General features: G+C 38.8%; 1 protein-coding gene across 6 annotated transcripts in view; it reads right to left on the bottom strand.

Moving 5' to 3' along the window:
• The window catches only part of LOC143340524 (uncharacterized), a 78,580-nt gene that overhangs the window by 15,729 nt on the left and 43,188 nt on the right, over positions 1-19,663 (bottom strand). For 3 of the 6 annotated variants that reach the window (XM_076762636.1, XM_076762601.1, XM_076762618.1), the window contains 2 exons: positions 5,049-5,309; positions 2,766-2,837 (listed from right to left, as the gene is read on the bottom strand). In XM_076762636.1, the coding sequence (XP_076618751.1) occupies positions 2,766-2,837; positions 5,049-5,269 (293 nt within the window). In that variant the 5' untranslated portion in view covers positions 5,270-5,309. Of the gene's footprint in view, positions 1-2,765; positions 2,838-5,048; positions 5,310-10,226; positions 10,594-19,245; positions 19,373-19,663 lie in introns of those variants that run through there. The other 3 variants (XM_076762646.1, XM_076762627.1, XM_076762610.1) reach the window with 3 other exon arrangements.

Genomic DNA, 19,663 nt, shown 5'->3' with positions numbered 1-19,663 from the left:
ACACTTCGTAAAAGTGTGCACCATTCTAAGGGTGCAACTCTTTTAAACGATTTCCCAGTAATAGTACAACCGAGGATGTTTCTTTGGTTGAACTCGAAAAGTTTGTGGACTATGAATCGGAAATAGATGAATACGCTAAGAAGTTATCCTATCACGATTGAGTCAGGTGGGTGAAATTTGATCGCTGCTATCTCCTTAACTCGTTCGCCAACGTATGCACCGAGAACAAGAGTGAAAAACAAGGAGAGTGAATGAGATACAATTGCATAACAAGGGACAAGCTGTTCGAGATAGCGATGGAGAGATAATATTGCGACAACTTCGGATTCGTTAGAAAGTTATTGAACTTAACGAAAGTAAAAGGAAAAGTGCTCGGGGGATAGTTATCGTCCAGCCACGATATTCCAATCCTGAGTGCTCGTACGCAGCTAACAAGCCATCGGATGGAGAGGCGGCTAGGTTTGATCGAAATCAACCGAAAGCGGCGCGAAGCGGGTGACTTTCCATTGAGAATACTGTTCGAGCGAAGCTCGACATTTTCAACGTGGCTGCCGGTGTTCCTTTTGTCACGCAACAGCTCAGCTTATTTACACTGTCAGCATTCAGGCGGTGAAGTAACGGCGAAGAAGCCGAGAGAAATCGCTGGACAGCGAGGGGCTCGAGCAACACGCGATGGCTCGAAAAATTAAACTTTATTCGTCACCAGGGCTCAAAAAACGCAATTCTCGAACGACGTTCGCGTTCAACAGAAAATACTATGTACAGAGACGTGTTAAAGTTTGTTGTAATGACTACCAATAAAACTGAATTTTTATTTATTTTTATTTGTCGATCGTCAATTACCCGTTTCTATTTTTATTCAATGGGTAAACGTGGTATATTTTATTTGTTTTTCAATGTTTTTATATAGACGACAATTTGACGCGTCACTGGAGCGTCGTTCAACGTCCATCAAATTCGATTTTCGAACGACGAGCAGAAATTTTAGTTTAATTCCTAAACTATTTTCCAATTTTTAAACTGAAAATCCAAATTTACCACCGAATCTAATATTTTTATTTGTTATTTGGAAATAAAATTTGCCTAGGTCCTGATGAAAATCGACGTTGGATTTTTAATTCGTTCGTAAATTGTGATCCATGGACGAATTGTTTAAATTGGTACTCAGGGGGTCGAAGTTGCAGAAAAATCAAGCTTACCACCGAATTTAAAATTTCTGCACGTCGTAGGGGAATGGAATTTGTCTAAGTCCTGGTGGGAATCGACCATTAGGCGATCGAGCGCGCGTCGAACGCGATCGTTGCGAGCTTTTACTTCCTTCTTCCTACGAGCCTCCTCGACCACGGCCACGGTCGACCAGAAGAAAGGTTGCTCCGTCCTTTCTCGCGTCTCGCTGCTTCGCGCGGACGGGAATTTATTAACCCTCGTCTGAACGTTCGAGCGCAAGATTTAACGGTGAACGTACCGAGGGCATTGTTCCCCGCGCGAACGTAAATTTGGAAAGTCAGACGGCTCGATTTTTGCGGCCAGAAACGTTAGTTTTAATACCCTTTCAAGCAAATTGAGCAACTTTTCGTCTGTCGTTTCGTACAAACGTTTAAAACTTGTTTGTGAATGTTGCCTTTGTAAGATACTCTCTTAAGTTAGTTCGAACAATTCCTCATTGAATATGCATTCGAATCGTTTTTTACCATTTTTTTTTTAAATTTTCAGCGATACGAAATATGAGTATTAATAACGTGGATCAATGGAAATGACAGAAACACGATGAATTGTTCGACTTTTTGATTAATAAATCGTGGTTTCACCTGGAATGTATGAGAATTTTTCTTCTCTAGAAAAACTAGTTTAAAAAAAAATATTAAGAAGCTAACTCGAATTTATATAAACTGATCTCTGCAATTTGAAACACAATTAGCCCATTTCTAACGGTCTAGACGTCAATCAAGAGTAATTTGCTTCTATTTCATTCGCATTGTATTGCATTGTGATGCATTTCGTTTCGTCGTGATACGCATTTAAACTTTGCCCGCGTTGCTATCAACTCTTCGTTCTAATTTAAACTTTTCGAAAGCATAGCACACTAAAGCGGATCAAAATTACAAATTTTTAATTCAAAGTTATCAAGTTGTACTATAAAATTCAAATAACTTCTTCTGTCGTAAAAATGACAAACAAATATTCTCGAAAACGATTCGTGATATTATGTTTCAACATTAAATAGAAATATACATTTTTGCAACTTCTACACGACTCTTCAAACAATTTCCAATTTTAACAAATCCTTTTTAAATACTTGAGATTTTTCGTAGCAATATCTGTTTTAGTTTCTCGAATATATACGAACATTTGCATTTCTATCGAGGATATCTTTGAAGAAATTGTTTATCTCTGCAATTTGGACAATTTTGGAGTCGCGTTAGAAGATTGTCTCGCGCATAAAATAGCGTCTCTGTGTCCTCCTAATTCGCAATTTATTCTATACTCTGTGTTCCGCGTCAAAGGAGCGTGTGGCGATAACTCTTTATTCTTTGAAATCGTGAAGGATAAATGAACTTTCTCTCGGCTTCGCGCTCGTCGCCTACGTCATTACTATTAAAACTAAAGGCCATTCACCGACCCTAACGAAGCCCCGAAAAGCGCGATGACGTACAAATGGGGAGGTGCTTTTTTTACCCCCGAATGATCGAACGTTCGCACGCTGTTCGGCTTCATTAGAATCGGCATTTGGCTTGGCTACAAGTCTCCACCTTAGGTGAATATACCTTTCGGGCGACAGCTGGTCGACAAAGCCGACCACCTTCTTTTTCGTTCCATTAACGCTGAGCGAGGGCATACTACAAGGGTAACGATTTACGATGTACACAAAAACGATATCTGACTTTTACTTAGATTTAGTCGTGTCCAAGACGCCCCGAGAGAAATTCACGCCATTCGGAAAAGGAAACGCGACGATACGCGAATCAATTAGCGCCGTGGGCGTGTTCCAACGAAATTCCGTTCGCGCGAGCCAAAGTTCTCGGATGCATTTTTCAATAGAAACAGAAATATGAAGAAAAATGCACCAACATTTTCAATTTTTTAGATGTCAAATTAAAATAGTCACAGCTAGAGTAAATACTTTTTTAATAAACTAAATTAGGGGATGAAGTTCCACTTTGAGGCAGTTTCTCAAATATATATGAAAATTTGTGAAAATCCTGACCAATAGTGAAATTTTCCGAAAGTTCCGACGATTGACTGCGAGTTCCATTTAGAGGCAATCTCTACAATCCTTTGTGTAGTAAATTTTATTTTTATTGAAACGAGGACACGAATTCGTGAAAATATAATTTAGAAAAGACAACGAGATTGGGAGGTAAATATTGCATCCTGATTCTAATGTAATAACATTTTAATGATGCGGTAAAAAAGGAAATAAAAGAAATATTAGCCAAAGACTTGCATGCAAATAAAGCCATAAAAACATATGACTCGTGAAATTATTCTGTTACGTAACCGTGGACAGTATAAATCGAGTATAAAAGTAAAAGGTCGGTAGAATCAGGGCTTGGCCGTCGATCACAGTCGATCTTAAAAACTTGTTTTCAACCTTAAAATCTTGTACTTGACATACAATGAACGCGTTAATTTTATTTTTGAAAAATAATAATCGTCTAATTGCATTTGGCGTGGCATTAAACGTCGTATAAAAAATGAGATAACCAAAAAATGTCCATTATTCTAGAAATAATAAACACGCGATGTTTCAATAAATAGGTAAGTTTACCAGAAAAGTCAACGGAAAATGCATTTTCATCAAACTTGCGTACACAATATTAATGAAACTCCCGCGATAACTTCACGGAAAAATCGAAGTCGACAAAAGTCCTAAACGAATATTACTTATTATTATTTTAGCATTATTTTAAGAGTTTCTCTCGGGACATCTTGCACTGATATATACACTCGTAATGTATGCATATTTATATGTATAAGAAAACGAAATCTCTACGTACAAAATACGATCGAAAACCGAAAACAGTACGATCTACGTCAACACTAAACGTTTATGAATTCTCCACGACTGTAAAGACAAACTCGATTATGACTCGTGCATGTTTTCAGTAATTTTTACATGAAAGTAACGAAATTGTTCGAAGTAATTAGGCAATCGTGTCGCTGGATTATAAAGGATGATTATTCTAAAGCGATCAGTACAATTATCTAAAAACAGCGAAGATATTATAAAACAATTCGTTTTTGCTCTATAGAATGATAATCGCTTTTAAGGTAAGTTCAATGACTTGTCTGTATGACATAATCTCACGAGCACGTAAGTAATCTTAAAGGTACTTGAAAAATTCTTATCGAAAATAACGCTGATCGTGAAAACTGATGTTTCGAAAGATACTGATGGGTTGTTGAACCTACGATAAAATTAACCGTCACCTTACAAAACAAAAACATAAGATTTACTTCGAGCAGAGGTTTCCAAACGTTTTGAAATGCATAAAGAAGGGAATTGAATATAATTTATTATATATAAATCCTCCAGTTTGGAAGGCACGAATCTAAAGAAATAAGTTCGAAACTTAATTCGACTTTTATTTTACGACTAACATAGTAAAAAACTCTGGAAACGATCGCGTTACGAAAATCACCGTGTACAGATTTCAAATCACCGGATGCCTCGCCGATCGAATACTTTAATCGTGCGATCTTCCAATTACTTCGAGCAATAAACTACGTGATCTAACTGTTCAACTGCAGAGGAATCCACAACGAATGTTCGTCGACTATTTCTTTATCTAAATTTCTTACCAAGAAACGAGTGATATGTTCTTCTGCGGCACTTGGTAAAAAAATCGTCAGCCATTAACCGGAACGCGCTGAACGGTCGCAAAGAGACACGGAACGGAATTGCTGATTGGAATTACTCGGTGTACCCGACGTACGCGTAAACATGTACTCGTCGTCGAACATACCACGTCATTTGCGTTCCAGGAAGTCTGGTTTCTCTTACTTTTCCCATTCGGCGGAGTGATTAAAAGTAAGCGATACGGTACCTATTCGACTTTGGCGTAACGATGTCTCTAGTTTCGGACGTGTATTTCCTTTCAGCGCGCCCGCCGTTGAAAAGCTCCACCGTTTCTCTGGTAACCGTTTCCAGGAGAGGTTCGCCACCCCTTCTGCCCTTGCTGAAAGTCCTTTGATCCGTTTTACGGACCATAACCACCCTCGACAGGGGTTGATTGAATTCGTGGCCGTGCATCGTTGGCGGAATCATCGCTAACGACTGCGAGAGGGGCCCTCCGACTCGCGGAGACCTGAAACAGATCGTTTATATTACGAAAACGAACTCCCAAACATTGCACACTTAAAATTAGTCGGGATCAAAATTATTAAAATCGTTTTATATTTTATATTTTATATTTTGGTGTTGTATTTTCGTGCATTTTGTTTCTCTGCTTTCATTCGATGCACAAAGTTGTCAAATAAAAGAGCGAAACAAAAATTGATACGTAATGTAAAACGTGTTAAAAGCTTCTTACAACCGTATATTTATTAAAGCTGCTACAGAGATAAAACAGGAATCTAAAATATACAATACTAATGGTAGTGTTTGCAGTGAATCATCTTACAAAACGTGCTCAAAAAGTGTTGATTAGCGTCTATTTATTCGGATGACTTCTCGCAGAGCTCACACCAGAATGCAGAACATAAGAATACGCGATACTCTGTCAGAGTGTACCACGCGTTGGATACACTGTATCAAATAACACATCTCGATTCTTATCTCCCTGACGTAAGTAATAATGACAGTGTCAACGAAGAGGCGCCTGTAGGCGGTAGCCATTTCGATATCGAGAATACAATTCGATGAACCAAAGATTTTCCAGGGTTCAAGTCTCGTTAATCCTTAACTAACTGATTTTAAATGACTTACGAACGTCGTAGACTGAAGCATCTAGAATTCTTTAAGTTTTCGAATATTATAAAAGCCACGCACTGCACCAAGAACCATCACAGGAACGTCCAGTGTAACGGGAAAATATATTTTCGCATGTTCGTGTCTCTACACGGAACGTTAGGTGGACACGTCTAATTACGACATGGTAATAACATCTCCTGGAGTACGAGGTCAGTATTCATAGCGAGGAGTGAACAACCTAACGCTGTCACGACTTATTATCGTAGATCGAACATAATCAAGACGATGAATCGCTCGAAATTGCCATCGATTGTTAGCACTGTTCGCTCGTAACATAAGCGTAAACCCAAAAGATGAACCAAGGCAAAAATTTTCGAACCTGTCGTAGATGGTACTCGAGTTTTCGTTTAAAGAAAATACTTAGAATCGGAGGAAAAGCATGACTTCGAGGTCATTGGACTATAACTCGAACCTAACCGTCTTCTGTTTGTCAAACGACTGTTCTGACAAATTGCGTTGACCAAGCGGTTTATGGGTTTTGTTTTTCCTAAACCGAGCATTAAAATATGACCATACTCAGTCACGTGGACGTATCAAAACGTTAAATCGCAAATATGTAACACACAGGCGCAATGATGTATTCTACTTCTGAAAGGTACGGGGGGAAAAAACAATGAGCATGACATTCCAGTCTATTGGACTGGATCTGAAACTCAACACCTTCCATTTGTTAGACGGCTACCGTAATAAATTTAAGTACCCAGCCTGTCTGCGAATTCTTCATCCTGTCAGAGACAGTTCGGTTAACTTTTCGAATTGTTGAGCTTAAAGGAAGCGAATCCGTAGACGGCTGGATCGCAGACGCGTTTCTCGACAAAACGATTCGGTATTTCGCAAATATTCTAATCGTTTTATCGATATTTTACATGCCTTTAGCCGCAATTAAACATTCTGCGCGATTAAATATAATTTTATCTGTCTTTAGTATGTATTTTTAATATTTTCTTCTGTTTGTAGAATTTTAATTAATTTTTCCAATTCAGCTTGACTTATGATCCTCACATTTATACGATTTCTGATATTTTTTAAAATGAAGTCTAGTTTCCAGAACCACAGTTTGATTTTTTAAATCAAAGTTGTCGATTAAAACGCGTTCTATTGAACTTTGAGTCGTTTAATTTATTATTTTCGCTACTCTTTGGATCTTCGATATAAGGTTGCAACGTGCAGCTTGCATCGATCGTTGGTAACGTTAACTTTTTACTTTCTCCCCTGGATCCAATTATTCGGGTGGATTCTCTACAATGATCGTACACACGATCCGGCCAGTAAAACAATTTATTATCCAACGAAACGCCGAGGTACATACTCGTTTCGTGACTGAAGGTCGGTATACGTTTCCAGGCTGTTTAAGTTATTCGCGTATCGCGCGCTTATATACCAGTGGCACAATGTGGCCAATTCGCACGAAGTTCCCTCTCTCGACTGAACAGTCGTTTAAGCGCGAAACCGCCGTCCGTCCGAAATTATACACTCGATTTAAGCTTCCCGTGCGTGAACCTAGTTACTTTTAAAGTTCATATCCGCCAATCTGCGTCGAACAATCGTTAACACGTCGAATGGCATAATTCTCCTCTATAACTACTCTCAATGTTTGCTCAAACTACGACATTAATACAAACTTCAAGCTAAAATACATTTGTCATATCGTGACAAATGACAGTTATCTTTAAACAAAACATTTTTCACAGCTCCAGATATATGAATCGTTGGGTGAAAAATAATTACCAAAAATATAGACATTTTCTATTTAAACAAGTGTCAGAAATTTTCTCGTACAGTCAATATTTCATAGAAATTTTAAACTGTGGATTGCAAATATACTAATAGATATTTTTATTTGTTGAATTCAACGTTAACTGAAATAAATATCAAATTGAAAGATCGCGTGTCCAGATTCTAGTTCCTTGTAAAATTATGAGAGTTTTCTTTTTATTGTTTGCTTCTGTGAAGTTATCGTGCTTCTCGTGAGAAACGATTACGAGGAAACGAAAACTCGAGAGAGGAATATCGCGAACGACTTTACGACGATCGCGACAGTCCGCCGTTCGAATCGGTGAAATTGCGAGTCGTCGATTGGAAAGGGGTTGACCAACGTTCGGCCTCGATGCACGCGTAATCGGGAAAAGTAAAATTCGTCGATCGTAAATCGTTCGATGTCACGCTTATGGCGAAGGAAAGCATGCATCGTAGACAGCTTTCGCTTTTTATGTAAGATTTTTGACGAGTGGAAAAAGAGGTCGAGGAAAGGACGATTTTGAAAAAATTCAATAGCAAATTATCGTATATTCAAACAGTTGAAACGTTCTGAAGTCGCTCGATTATTTCACCAATTACTAACATAATGAAACCGCTCGAGACCCTTTAAAGATTCGATTACGTTCGAACAGCGAAGACGAAATTAGTTTTAATTAGCTCGGATCGTTTCTGCCAATTAATTGGATGGTGCTTCGACCCGAAGTACGTCGAATGTTTGAACAAGAAATCGCTTCGAATTAATTGATATTTATAGGAGAAGTTAGGGTAATAACGTTGAAATGTACTCTGATAACGAAGATAAGAACGCCGCAGAATTTAAACGTTTGAATTAATCTAAATGAATTTTCTCATTTCTCTGGATCGATAGTAATAAGTTTAATAAAGCGTACGCGCGTTTACAACTTTGAAATCGTGGAAACCGAGCAAACTTGTCGATAACGCCGGCGGCAATCTCTCGGGGAAACAAACATAAGCGAAAATAACGATTTAGTTACGTAAAACGGAATTGTGCGATTCGACCCGCATTTCAGTGTGCAGAAAAACGTTGGTAATAACTCAGCGTTTCTCAAACATCGCTCTACACGTTCCGATCGTTTGGTTTTTATTTATTTTATACGAGTTCTTATCATCCGCATTAACGTATCTATTTTGTAATCGTTCTTTTCATTTAGCGACCTCGTTCTATTATTCACCAACTTCTTGCTACCAACTTTTACGATTCGTATTGTATAATAGACGCCCAGGCGAGTTTCATTCTCACATTATTATCAACGCCGTTGTTTCCCTTTTATTTACACATACCCGTGCCTAGCAATGCAACCAGAGTTTTTTCGCTTCCTCGTACGCTCTCGTGCTAGACAAGTCTAAAAAGGGTATCATAAATTATTCGATTTCATCGAGTAAACACGATAGAATTAATGTGAAACGATCGACAGAATAATTTCAGAAGCAATCAAATTAATTCTACCGTGTTTACTCGATAGAAAACAAAGAATTATACCCATTTAGTAATCTTATATGCAACTGAAAGACTTTTATTGCTTTCATTGCTAAAAGACACACGAAATCGCAACTGACGAACCAAACGATTTATCGCGAAGTCGCAAACCTCCAGTTATTATTGTCGCTTAGAGATATGCAAAGATAATTCTGACACGAACATAAGGCTTTCGAGGCATTTTGTTTCGCTATCAATCTACTCAAGGCATTTTCTTTATAAGGATTCCATTTATCTACGCTATCTTCCATATTAAATGCAATACTTGGCTACTCCTTTTGTTTCACTGAATCGGTCATCACGGTGGCAGTTGCAATCGCGTACGAGAAAATCTGTCGATAATCAATGAAATTTAATAGTTTATTATTCACTCGAACGTCTAATAATTTCAAACCGTAACTCATTCTTTGGAAGAAACTCAAATTTACAATCTTAATTCAGAATAATTTAGAATCTTTCAAAAGGATTTCTTCGTTGTTCGTCAAGATTTTGCAATTTATAGACGAAAATAAACATATTTCTCTCGCTTCGTGAAAGTCTAACTCGAAAAAGTATTTAAAAGAAATTGAAAACTAAGTGCTTGTATCCTCTATATCGTCTTTTATTATTTATTTCACTCTTCTATTATTATACTATATAATTTTACTCGTCTCTGTTCTATACGTTAATTTTAATTTTCATCGTACATTACGGAACAAAAACCTTCAAATTCAAATACTATTCACAGTTTCGATTTTACTGCCTTTCGTATATTTGGAGCACAAATAACGATATCTACTAAATACCCAGATATCGACGAAAATAAAACTTAAATGCTTAACGTATGAAAACATATAACGATCCACCGTATATTTAAATATTTTCGACCTCGAAAAAAAGCGAGCAACGATTAACATCGAGGCTCTTCGTCCGTTCCACCCGCGTCGAACAATAGCGCGGCAATTGAACCGGTATCTCCGTCCGCAAGAACTAGTATCCTGAATTCGTTTTACGAACCTTCTGAAATGTCGAGAACCTATGCAAGAAACCGGAGCAAACAAACACGGATCTTCTCACGGCACTCGCGACGAGATCGAGAAACGCGCGAACGTCGATGGCATCCGACGCGTAACGCGAAACGGAACCGCCGTTTGTACGAGAACACAACCACCCGAGAAAACAGCAGAAAATCGGGCATAGACGAAGGCGACCAGCGAAAAAAAAAGATGTATCGGCACGGTCAAAGGAAGCGTCCTCGTTTCGACGCTCGACGCTGAGAAGGCTCCATGGTTTTCCTCGGCGCTCTAGCTCACGGCCCGGTACAAACCGCACGACAGAACGAACAAAACTGGCACGAGTCGGGCCACGAGAAAGAGAGACGGGCCTCCTCTCTCGGAGAGGAAAGGTGGCCAATTAGCCGTTACTCGGCGCACATGCCTTTAACCAACTATCCAGCGCAGCTGCAGCGCCGCTGCATCGCGCGTCGCACGCTTCTCCGGATTCGCATTCATAAACGCGACCGATCCGCCCAGGGAACGTTCGTCCAAAACACCCGAAACCACGCCGGAATTAACGCCAAATCTACCGTACGATTTACGCGTATCCACGCTCGCTAAATTTATACAAAATAATTTATTCGAACCCCTTAACTCTTGGATACTTTTCAAATTTACGATTAAAAATTTCCTGAGAGCGTCTACCATATACAGGGTGTTCGGCCACCCCTGGGGAAAATTTTAATGGAAGATTCTAGAGGCCAAAATAAGATAAAAATCAAGAATACTAATTTGTTGATGGAGATTTCGTTAAAAAGTTATTAACGTTTAAAGTTCCGCTCGTAATGAATTTTTTTCTAGAAAGTGGATAGGATTTCGGGGGTAGGTCTATTCATAAAAAATTATTATAATTGACCCTCGCAACCGAAAATAATTTTTTTAGAACGATTTGGAATTTTTTTTTTTCGCCGAAAAATTTAGGCACCTACTCCAATTTTTTTCTCGAAAGTGCATAGGAATTCGGGTGTGTGTCTAATGACCAAAAATTATTCTAATTGACCCTCGCAACAGAAAATAATTTTTCCAGAACTATTTGAAATTTTTGAATTTAATTGTTAATAACTTTTTAACGAAGCCTCCATCAACAAATTGGTATTTGCGTATCGTGTTTTCTAATATTTCTCTTCAAATAATCGTCGATCAAGCTGATTCAAACTCAATTTTCAGTCAAAGCTGATTCAATTTTCCAACGTGACAACGATTTCTCAGCCAAAACGTGCCCGTGAAATTGAAAAGTATTTTATTATTTCCACGCATTTGCTGTAATCATCGATCGAGTTAAAAAGATTTTAATTTCGCGTCCAGGAATAACGATGCAAATTGAGAAAAACAGATTCCTCGAACCATTTCAGTCCGCCTTTCATCTTTTTCCCAGCTCCGGCTGCCGCGACAAGAAAAGAAATCCGACTTCCATTGAATTACACGCCGAAGAAAGAGGAAGAGGCTTAACGAGGTGGAAGAGGGGAGTAAAAACTGAAATGATTTTATCGGACGGCGTCCAGCGCGGTTTCTTCCGCTTTCGCGACAAGGCGTAAGAGTACGGAGCGCGCCGCGGAAAGCAGCGTAATAATTGGAGAACGAAGATGCACGGCCGAGCGTGTACCGCTATTCCGGCTGACCGGAATCACTGCTCTGGAACAGCACGGTACTCCTCCAGCCGGACACGAGGAGAGTACCAACGTGCTCCTGGAGAACACGCCGCGACTTTGGTAACATCCGTTTCTCTGGCTAAATACTCCCCTTTGACGCGGTCACTGTCAAGTCAGTCGAAATTTTGTGAAAACTTTGGCGTAACATGTTTTTCCGTAACTTTGAAACTCACAAATTCAGATTTCTTTTCTTTAGCCCCCTTACATTGTTATTTAAGTCGCGATAACGGATGACAAACTTGGTAATTTTTCCCCCATTGATGTTTATACTATTTCGTTCACCCCAAAATATTATAGAGATTGTGGAGTGCATGTTAATATTCTCCTCAGAAGGTGTGAAACTATGAAAGCTTTGTAATATAATTAAATAAGTATATTCATCAATGGATATTTGAATCCTCCGTTTAGAATAATTTAATGAAATATCTGTATCTCAGAAATGATTCACAAATTACGTAGTTCGCATTTAAAAGAGTTTTCCCTTGTCACGTATAAAAGAAAATCTTCTTTGTGTTCCCTTTTTAAATTTAAAGTTTCAAAAGTTCACCTCTGACCCTTTGTCACGAGTCACCCTCGTCATACAAGTTATGACTCAAACGTTAAACTTAATGCTTGCTAAGGTCTTCAAGAAAGTCTTTTGTAAGCCCGGGGTTTATGACACATTTAGGACAAATATCTGTTAATATTCCTACCATAAACAAGCAAGGGATCAAAGCGATAAAAATCGCTTTAGTGTCGGGAATTTCTACGTTTCTATCGACTCGTGCACGTTTATCGGTTAGTACCTTTTTCTGAATAGCGATTGCCATGTCATAAACCTTTTGACGTATGACGTTGGGGCTCACTACTACCTTTCACCGTGCTAAGTAGTGGGAGAAGTTAAACTAGTGTTAGTATTGTTACACAGAGATTTACTATCTGTTGTATAAGACTATGAAATTTAATTTTCCAACGTGGAAAACGTGAAATATCTGGATCATGATTCGAGAGCTTCCTCTATAGAGATATTCACGTTCAGCACGCTTTCTTGCAAAATATCTCAGATTACAGACTTCTTTAATACAAATTTTAAATGTTTATATAAAATGACTCGTAGAATAAAATATTCTACAGAGTATCGTTGTTTAACCTCTACATTCGTTCCCTTCAAATATCATCGAAATCGCCGTAGGAACAGTTGTAAGGTCCCCTTGTAAATGTTCTTCATAATACACAACATGTATCGTAACATATGGGACTCACTTCAACGGCGGATTAAGGACACATAAACGATGGAAAAAGTTCTTATAAATATGTACCCTATTTGACCTTCTTTCCAAGTTATAGCCATCTCTGTACACCGGTAATGCGCAGTTGCATATGTTTATAGAAAGTACTCGAAATGCAAGTCTACGATGCTTGTATTATAAAATTACTCAATTTTTACAACATCTCAAACGATTGTCAAATTTTTTACTGATAATACTTCTTTCTTTTTTTTTTAGCAATCTTACCTTCCGTGCCACGTTTTGTGATACGACAAAGATATTCATTCCCACAGCATTTTGCCGTAATTTGTCCAATTTTAATGTTCGATGTTCGCATAATGAGCACTGCAGCCCTAGCTACGCCATTAAATATGTAAGTAACAAGGTAAGTTACGATTTCTACGTCGAGAACGCTTGCCTTACGTCGTTTTTTATAACTAATTTCCCTTGGTATTTTGTGTGAAATCATGTAAACAACGTCCCAGTAACTCTTTTTTGTTCAAATTGTTGTGAATCGAATATTGTATACCAATAATCAATTTAAACTCGCTCGAACTTCGTTGATTATTCGAATCGCGCGCTATGCAGATCAAAAACTCATCATACGTTGCGTGGAATAGTAATTAGAGAACTCCGTCGCCACAATGACATTCGAACATTTCCATTTTATGGGCGCGTAGAATCGAAGGATAAGATAAATGAACGCTTTATGATTCAGTTTTACAACTTCACCGTACTATCTGTTCCAATGATGTCATCTTCATCAGTGACCAAGCACTTTGGTTGATTTGACATGTGGAAGCGTCCATTCGAAGGGAATCGAAACGAGGGAAACGCAGATTTTGTCGGTTTTGTGATTTTTATTGCTTCAAAGTTTCAATTCTTGCTTCTCCAAATATATCAATCACGAAATCACTGACTTCCTTCGAACAATAATTTGTGCTCGAATTTCTCCAAATTTTAAATAGGAGTGAAAATTCGAATTAAAAAGAAAACATTAATTATTTTTTAAATCGTAATAATGATCCTTCATTTTTAGAAAGGTCTAAGAACACCTATGGTGAGTGAACAATAAGAAAGAAACTGTTTTTAATTTCACGTTGCTTCGTACATCAAAGTACGCAAGAATTTAATCCCAAAATATAAATCAGAAAAAGATCGAAACACGTACTTTTTACTATTCCCGGCTGACACCTCTCCTTATCTGCATGATTTATCGACGAGTGTAATTTACTAGCAGCACGTGGTCACCATTCACTACACAAGCAGTCACGTAACGAAACGGTATTCCAGAGTGTACGTGTAATACTATTGTGGTTGTGTTTTGAAGAAGCCAACGAAAGCCTTACGATCAGGAAGGAAGGACGAGACGAGTCCTCGCGAAAAAATTTTGTCCACGTATCGCACGCTTTCGCTAGAATTTTTCTTACCAACGGAGTGTCTATAGTTCTCCTGTTATGGATCGCCCTCGAAGACCCCTTCTATGTGGGAACCGGAAGTTGATTAGTCTCGAGGTGGATTCACGCCTGGTTACGCGCGTTTACAAAATTTCCCAACAACCGTTTACTAATTACGAGCACCGAAAGCGTTCGAAGTCAACGACATCGTCGATTTGTCTTCGAAGTCGCGTAATCCAGCGATTGGTCACGCGACTCGCCACAATGTGGATTTGCGCAACCGTGGCGGATGCTGTCTTCGAACGAATGTTGCAACGTATTTCGCTGCAACTAAAAGGGAAAGGGAAGATCGAGAGCCTTGTCAACAGGTACGATCGCTCGCGTTTATCTACGTCGTATTATCTCTGGAGTTAAGCCGAGATTACGTCTCGGCAATTTACCTCATCGCTCGCGCCATAAATTCCGCGGGAATCATCGAAACGGCGCGCGCGAAACAGTAATTCATCGCGGTTGCCATTTAGTGAAAGCATCGGGTAACGTTTCTTCGCGCGATACGCGGTGCATCGATGAAAATGGAAAAGAAGCGTAACATTGTCGAGGGCAACGAAGTGACGCGTTCAGATACGATCGCGAACCGAGGAAGTAGCAATTAAACGAAGAGCATAGGTGCTACGAGCGCGAAGCAAACGATATAGCAGCCTCGACGCACGCTAACCGGACACGGAGGCTCGTTTCAGAAGGATTTGCATGGCCGTAAGCGATCCACGTGACCGTCACGAGTGGAAATGAAATATCGAACTCGCGAACTCGCACGGGTATTCGAAACATCTGAGTCTCGTGCAAAGATTCTCGAAGAATTTTAAAAACTTACAGTGCTTTGAAAACGCTTTGTTTCTCGCGTGAACCGTTTTGTTCCAAATGTATTAATATGCTGGAATCCGTACAACGTAAATTGAATCTCGAAAACTCGTAATACGTACTGTGGTGTCGCGTTTATTGACCAAAATTCTACCGCGATAGTTGACAACGAGTCTAAAATGAATTACTGGCCAACCTCGTTTGATACGAAAACGTTTTTATTGTCTCTCTTTTAACATTTCAACATTGGTTTTCTTACACTTAATTAATTTTTGTCAACCACCCACGACGTAGCCGTATTAATTCTTTAGCAACTATTTTGTATATTTTCTTTTTCCAGAGTAAAATTAAGATTGTTTCAAAATAAAAAATAGTTTAAGAATCGTCGTGCACGTGGTTGTGATTAAACGTATCTTGGAAACAGCTGAGGGTTGATAAAGCAAACATTACATAATTCTCCTCGGGAGAACGCGACACGGAATATCGCCGGTAGTTCAAGGCCGAGCAAGGTTGCTATACAGAGAACTGCAATCTGCATTATAATGTCGTTCATTGTCAGTTCGAGCACGAACGAAAACGTATGATAACCGCTCGTTGTTGTTACCAAGTAGTACAGACCTCATTTTCTCTGCATAAGGATTGAAACAGAGTCTCTTTTGGTAGACTTATTATTTACATTCGCTTCATCCCTCCAGGTTTTCAGGATTTTACTATTATTTATTGCAATATATTGTTTGCATAAAAAATGTTTGCTTGAATGAGAAAGTATGGATTAGGTCATAACAATAGAAAGCAGAGCAGAAACCTTAAACCTATTTACTGAGACGAATACATAAAAACATAACAAATGTTGTGTTCGGAACAACTCAGCTGGGAAATAATGTTCTCTCTTGTTTGGCGCGTGGAAAGTTAAATATTAGGTTTCTAAATAGAAATTCGTTGATTATAATGAACTATCGCTTGCATTTTTTTAACAGTGCCAGTTTAAACGACCACTCTCGTTTCTTTTCGGTTTTGCAACGCGTACAATTAACTTCAAATTGCAGAAAGTCTCATCGAATTACTAATTTCATTTCACTTCTCGATCTTTTGTAAGCATAAGTCGATCGAAATAAAAGAAATTCGTGTTGCTACTAAAACGAAACTATGCTAGATTCAACTGTGCCTCGTTGTTCGTTGCAACTCGTCAGGATCGCAACAGATACGTGAAACGTGCACGTAGATTGCACGCGTAGCTCTCGAGGATGGCGCTATCAAGATCACCGGCTCGACTTCCGGCGTCCGGATCATTACAAACATACAGCAATTCGATCGTCGAGGCCATTGCAATGGCAAACGGTGGGGTATTATTGACGAAGGAAAAATAAAATAGGAGATCGACGAGACATCGCAGACGCAGACGTTACGCAATCCTCGATATGTCACGTTCCACGACTTTGTACCGTGTCTAAGCAGGATAAATTGCAAGGAAAATCGATTTATAGTTCAAGTTGAAAAGAAATGTTATTTAAATTAATTAATACTTAAATCAAATAAGTAGCTGAACGCGTCGATAGAAAGCAAGATGCATAAATTCCATAAAATGCATCTTGCAATGATCAATTTCATTGGGTTTTTGATCGAGTGCATTTATGCAATACTGAGATAACGAGATATTAATAAACCGTGATAGTGGGATATAAATTATGACTAACAAGAGTTATAATTAGAATAGTTGGTAGCAATACTATTGTTTCGAAGCCACAATGGTGCACAATATAGGTATATGGATATGTTATTTCAAAGTCACACGGCATTATAGGGGGCTGAAAGTATTTTTAGAATATCACCGAGTTAAAGACTGCATTACCAGATATTGTTATAGAAGTAACGATAGAAGGCTGTTAGCATTGCGGATACGAGGCGAAGAATTCAATAATTCTGTACGATCGGATAATTTATTACACGCGAGAAGACCGCCGGGCGTCAATGCCTCCGAGCGATCGATTTAGCGGGAATTTCCTTCCTAATTACACGTTCGCCGAAGTGATTAATTAGCAACGATCCTACGCGTTGATTATAGGCATCGGTATTCAAATTATGGTGTCAAGAGTACTCGACTTAGAACGAAACTGTCGCACACAGTTTCAGAGGGTTATTAAATTTTTAACGTCAGCGGTTTAAAAGAGCGTCTTACCATCGATCTGATAACGTTTAAAATAAAAGTTCCCAGGAATTTCTTATCTCGGCGATAAATTATAACAACACGTATCAAACAATATCAGCTTTCGATCAACAAACAATTTTATCGCAACAATGCGAATAAAAGTCTACTTCGTGCTTTTTAATGCCGTGCTTGGATACGACACATCCGTCGTCGAAAATTTGCATTACAATCAGGTATGCAAATATGAAATTAAAGCAGGAGACGCTTCGATACAAAGTTCGTAGAGGTATCTAGAACCGACCAGAAAATATACAATCCGAATACATAATTTCACAGAATTACGGTTGGCCTTTGCACTCGCCGCGCATTAGTTGCATAATGTCCGTTAATGACGTTCGTATCTTCGAGCGAGTCTCGTATTCGGTAGATACCGCGCGAAACAAATTTGCAATATCGCAAACAACCGCGATCCCGGTATTATTTATTTTCACGCCTTCGTCGACGTTTGCATAATTCGTTTTCTGGGGGACCCCCGGCTCGTCCCGTAAATTGCTATTCTCCGTCTCGACCTCGAACCCCGTCTTCCCTCGTTCCTTCATTGAAATTTCTCTTTTATTTGACTCTGGCAGCCGCCGTGCAAATGGGCTACTGACGCAACCAGGAACGCGCCACTGGCACCGCGTAATGACCGATAATTAGTCAGCCGATTGCGTAACTCGCCATTGTCGGATAATATGTTCGGACAATTCGTCGGTCGAAGATACGTTCCGCGAACTAACGACGAAGAAGACGATGCAACTTTTCGAACGCGAATATCCGTCGATGAATATTCGAACGCAAAATGAGGGAAACATTTAATACTTATTTAACAGTATTTTCAATCGTTTTACTGTATAAATTTGTTATAATATATTTAGTCATAGTCATAGTAGTATATTTAGACTTTTAGATTTTACAACAGGCAAAATTTGAAGTGTCGTGATAGTGACTACTATAAATTACGTAAAGATTTACCTGCGCAAGATGAAATCTGAACAGTGTCTGACAATAAATGCTTGCCAATTTAGATATTCTGGTTACAAGACTGTATTCCAGCTTTGTTTCGAGCAGAACAAAGTTCCTGATTGTTCCCCGGAAGTGCATTTATCACGATTTTCTCAAAGATAAGAATGCAGTACGTAGTCTCGTTTCGTTCTTAGTGTAGGCTGTATTGGTAACCGCGATATAACAAAAGAGAGATTAATTGTACGAAAAAGCTGTATGGAAAAATAAATCAAAACTATAAAATGAAGTTTCATTCATCTGTTACAGACGATATGACGCCATTACTAAGCGTGGCACGCGGCTGTAAAGAATTCTATGACTTCATGCTTGCTCCAATTCAGGGATATTCAAGTATCACGATACTAAATTTCCTCGATTTTATACGAATAAACGTACAATCGTTTGTTATCACGATAGTTCGTATCTTATATAATAATATTGAATGTATCGAACTGTTATTCGGTGTCAAGGTAGTTAACATTCACCCAATCGATTCGTACGGGATTTCCCCGGGAACACTTTTGTACACTACGAGATATACGAGCCTCTTATTTGCGTGTAAATCACTCGTGCAAACCATAAACTATGCACACGCAAACTATGCAAACTTCAGGAAGGTGAATAACGTTGAATTACTCACGATTAAGTGTCGAATTTTGTATTCGTATTTCCTACGCGACGCCTTCTTTCGTTCGAAACGTACTTCGACCACATGATCGCGAATAAATTTTTATCCTGGAACTCGTAAAACAAAATGTTGGCAAACACTGCGACGCTCAAACGATGACTACTTTCGGAACCAGAGATTGCAGACCTGCGTCATCGATTATAAGATTAGATGAGAAAAGCAGTGTGGCACAATTTTTTTCGGATAATAAATAACCGATAAGATAACCGATAAGACCGATTCGTAAAATTCATATCAAACGGTTGAATCTTTATTCATTGACTGCGAATATTCTATCTTGTAAACTTTATTTTTATTTAACCAGTCGCGTATATTTTACTTTTCGAATTTCGCATCATTTATCGTGCGTTTTCCGGTGTATTGTGAAATT

The sequence above is a fragment of the Colletes latitarsis genome, chromosome 1, assembly GCF_051014445.1.
Source record: "Colletes latitarsis isolate SP2378_abdomen chromosome 1, iyColLati1, whole genome shotgun sequence".
Classification (NCBI taxonomy): domain Eukaryota; kingdom Metazoa; phylum Arthropoda; class Insecta; order Hymenoptera; family Colletidae; genus Colletes; species Colletes latitarsis.
The sequence above is the reverse complement of the archived record's forward strand: the minus strand, read 5'-3'. Positions and strand labels throughout refer to the sequence as shown.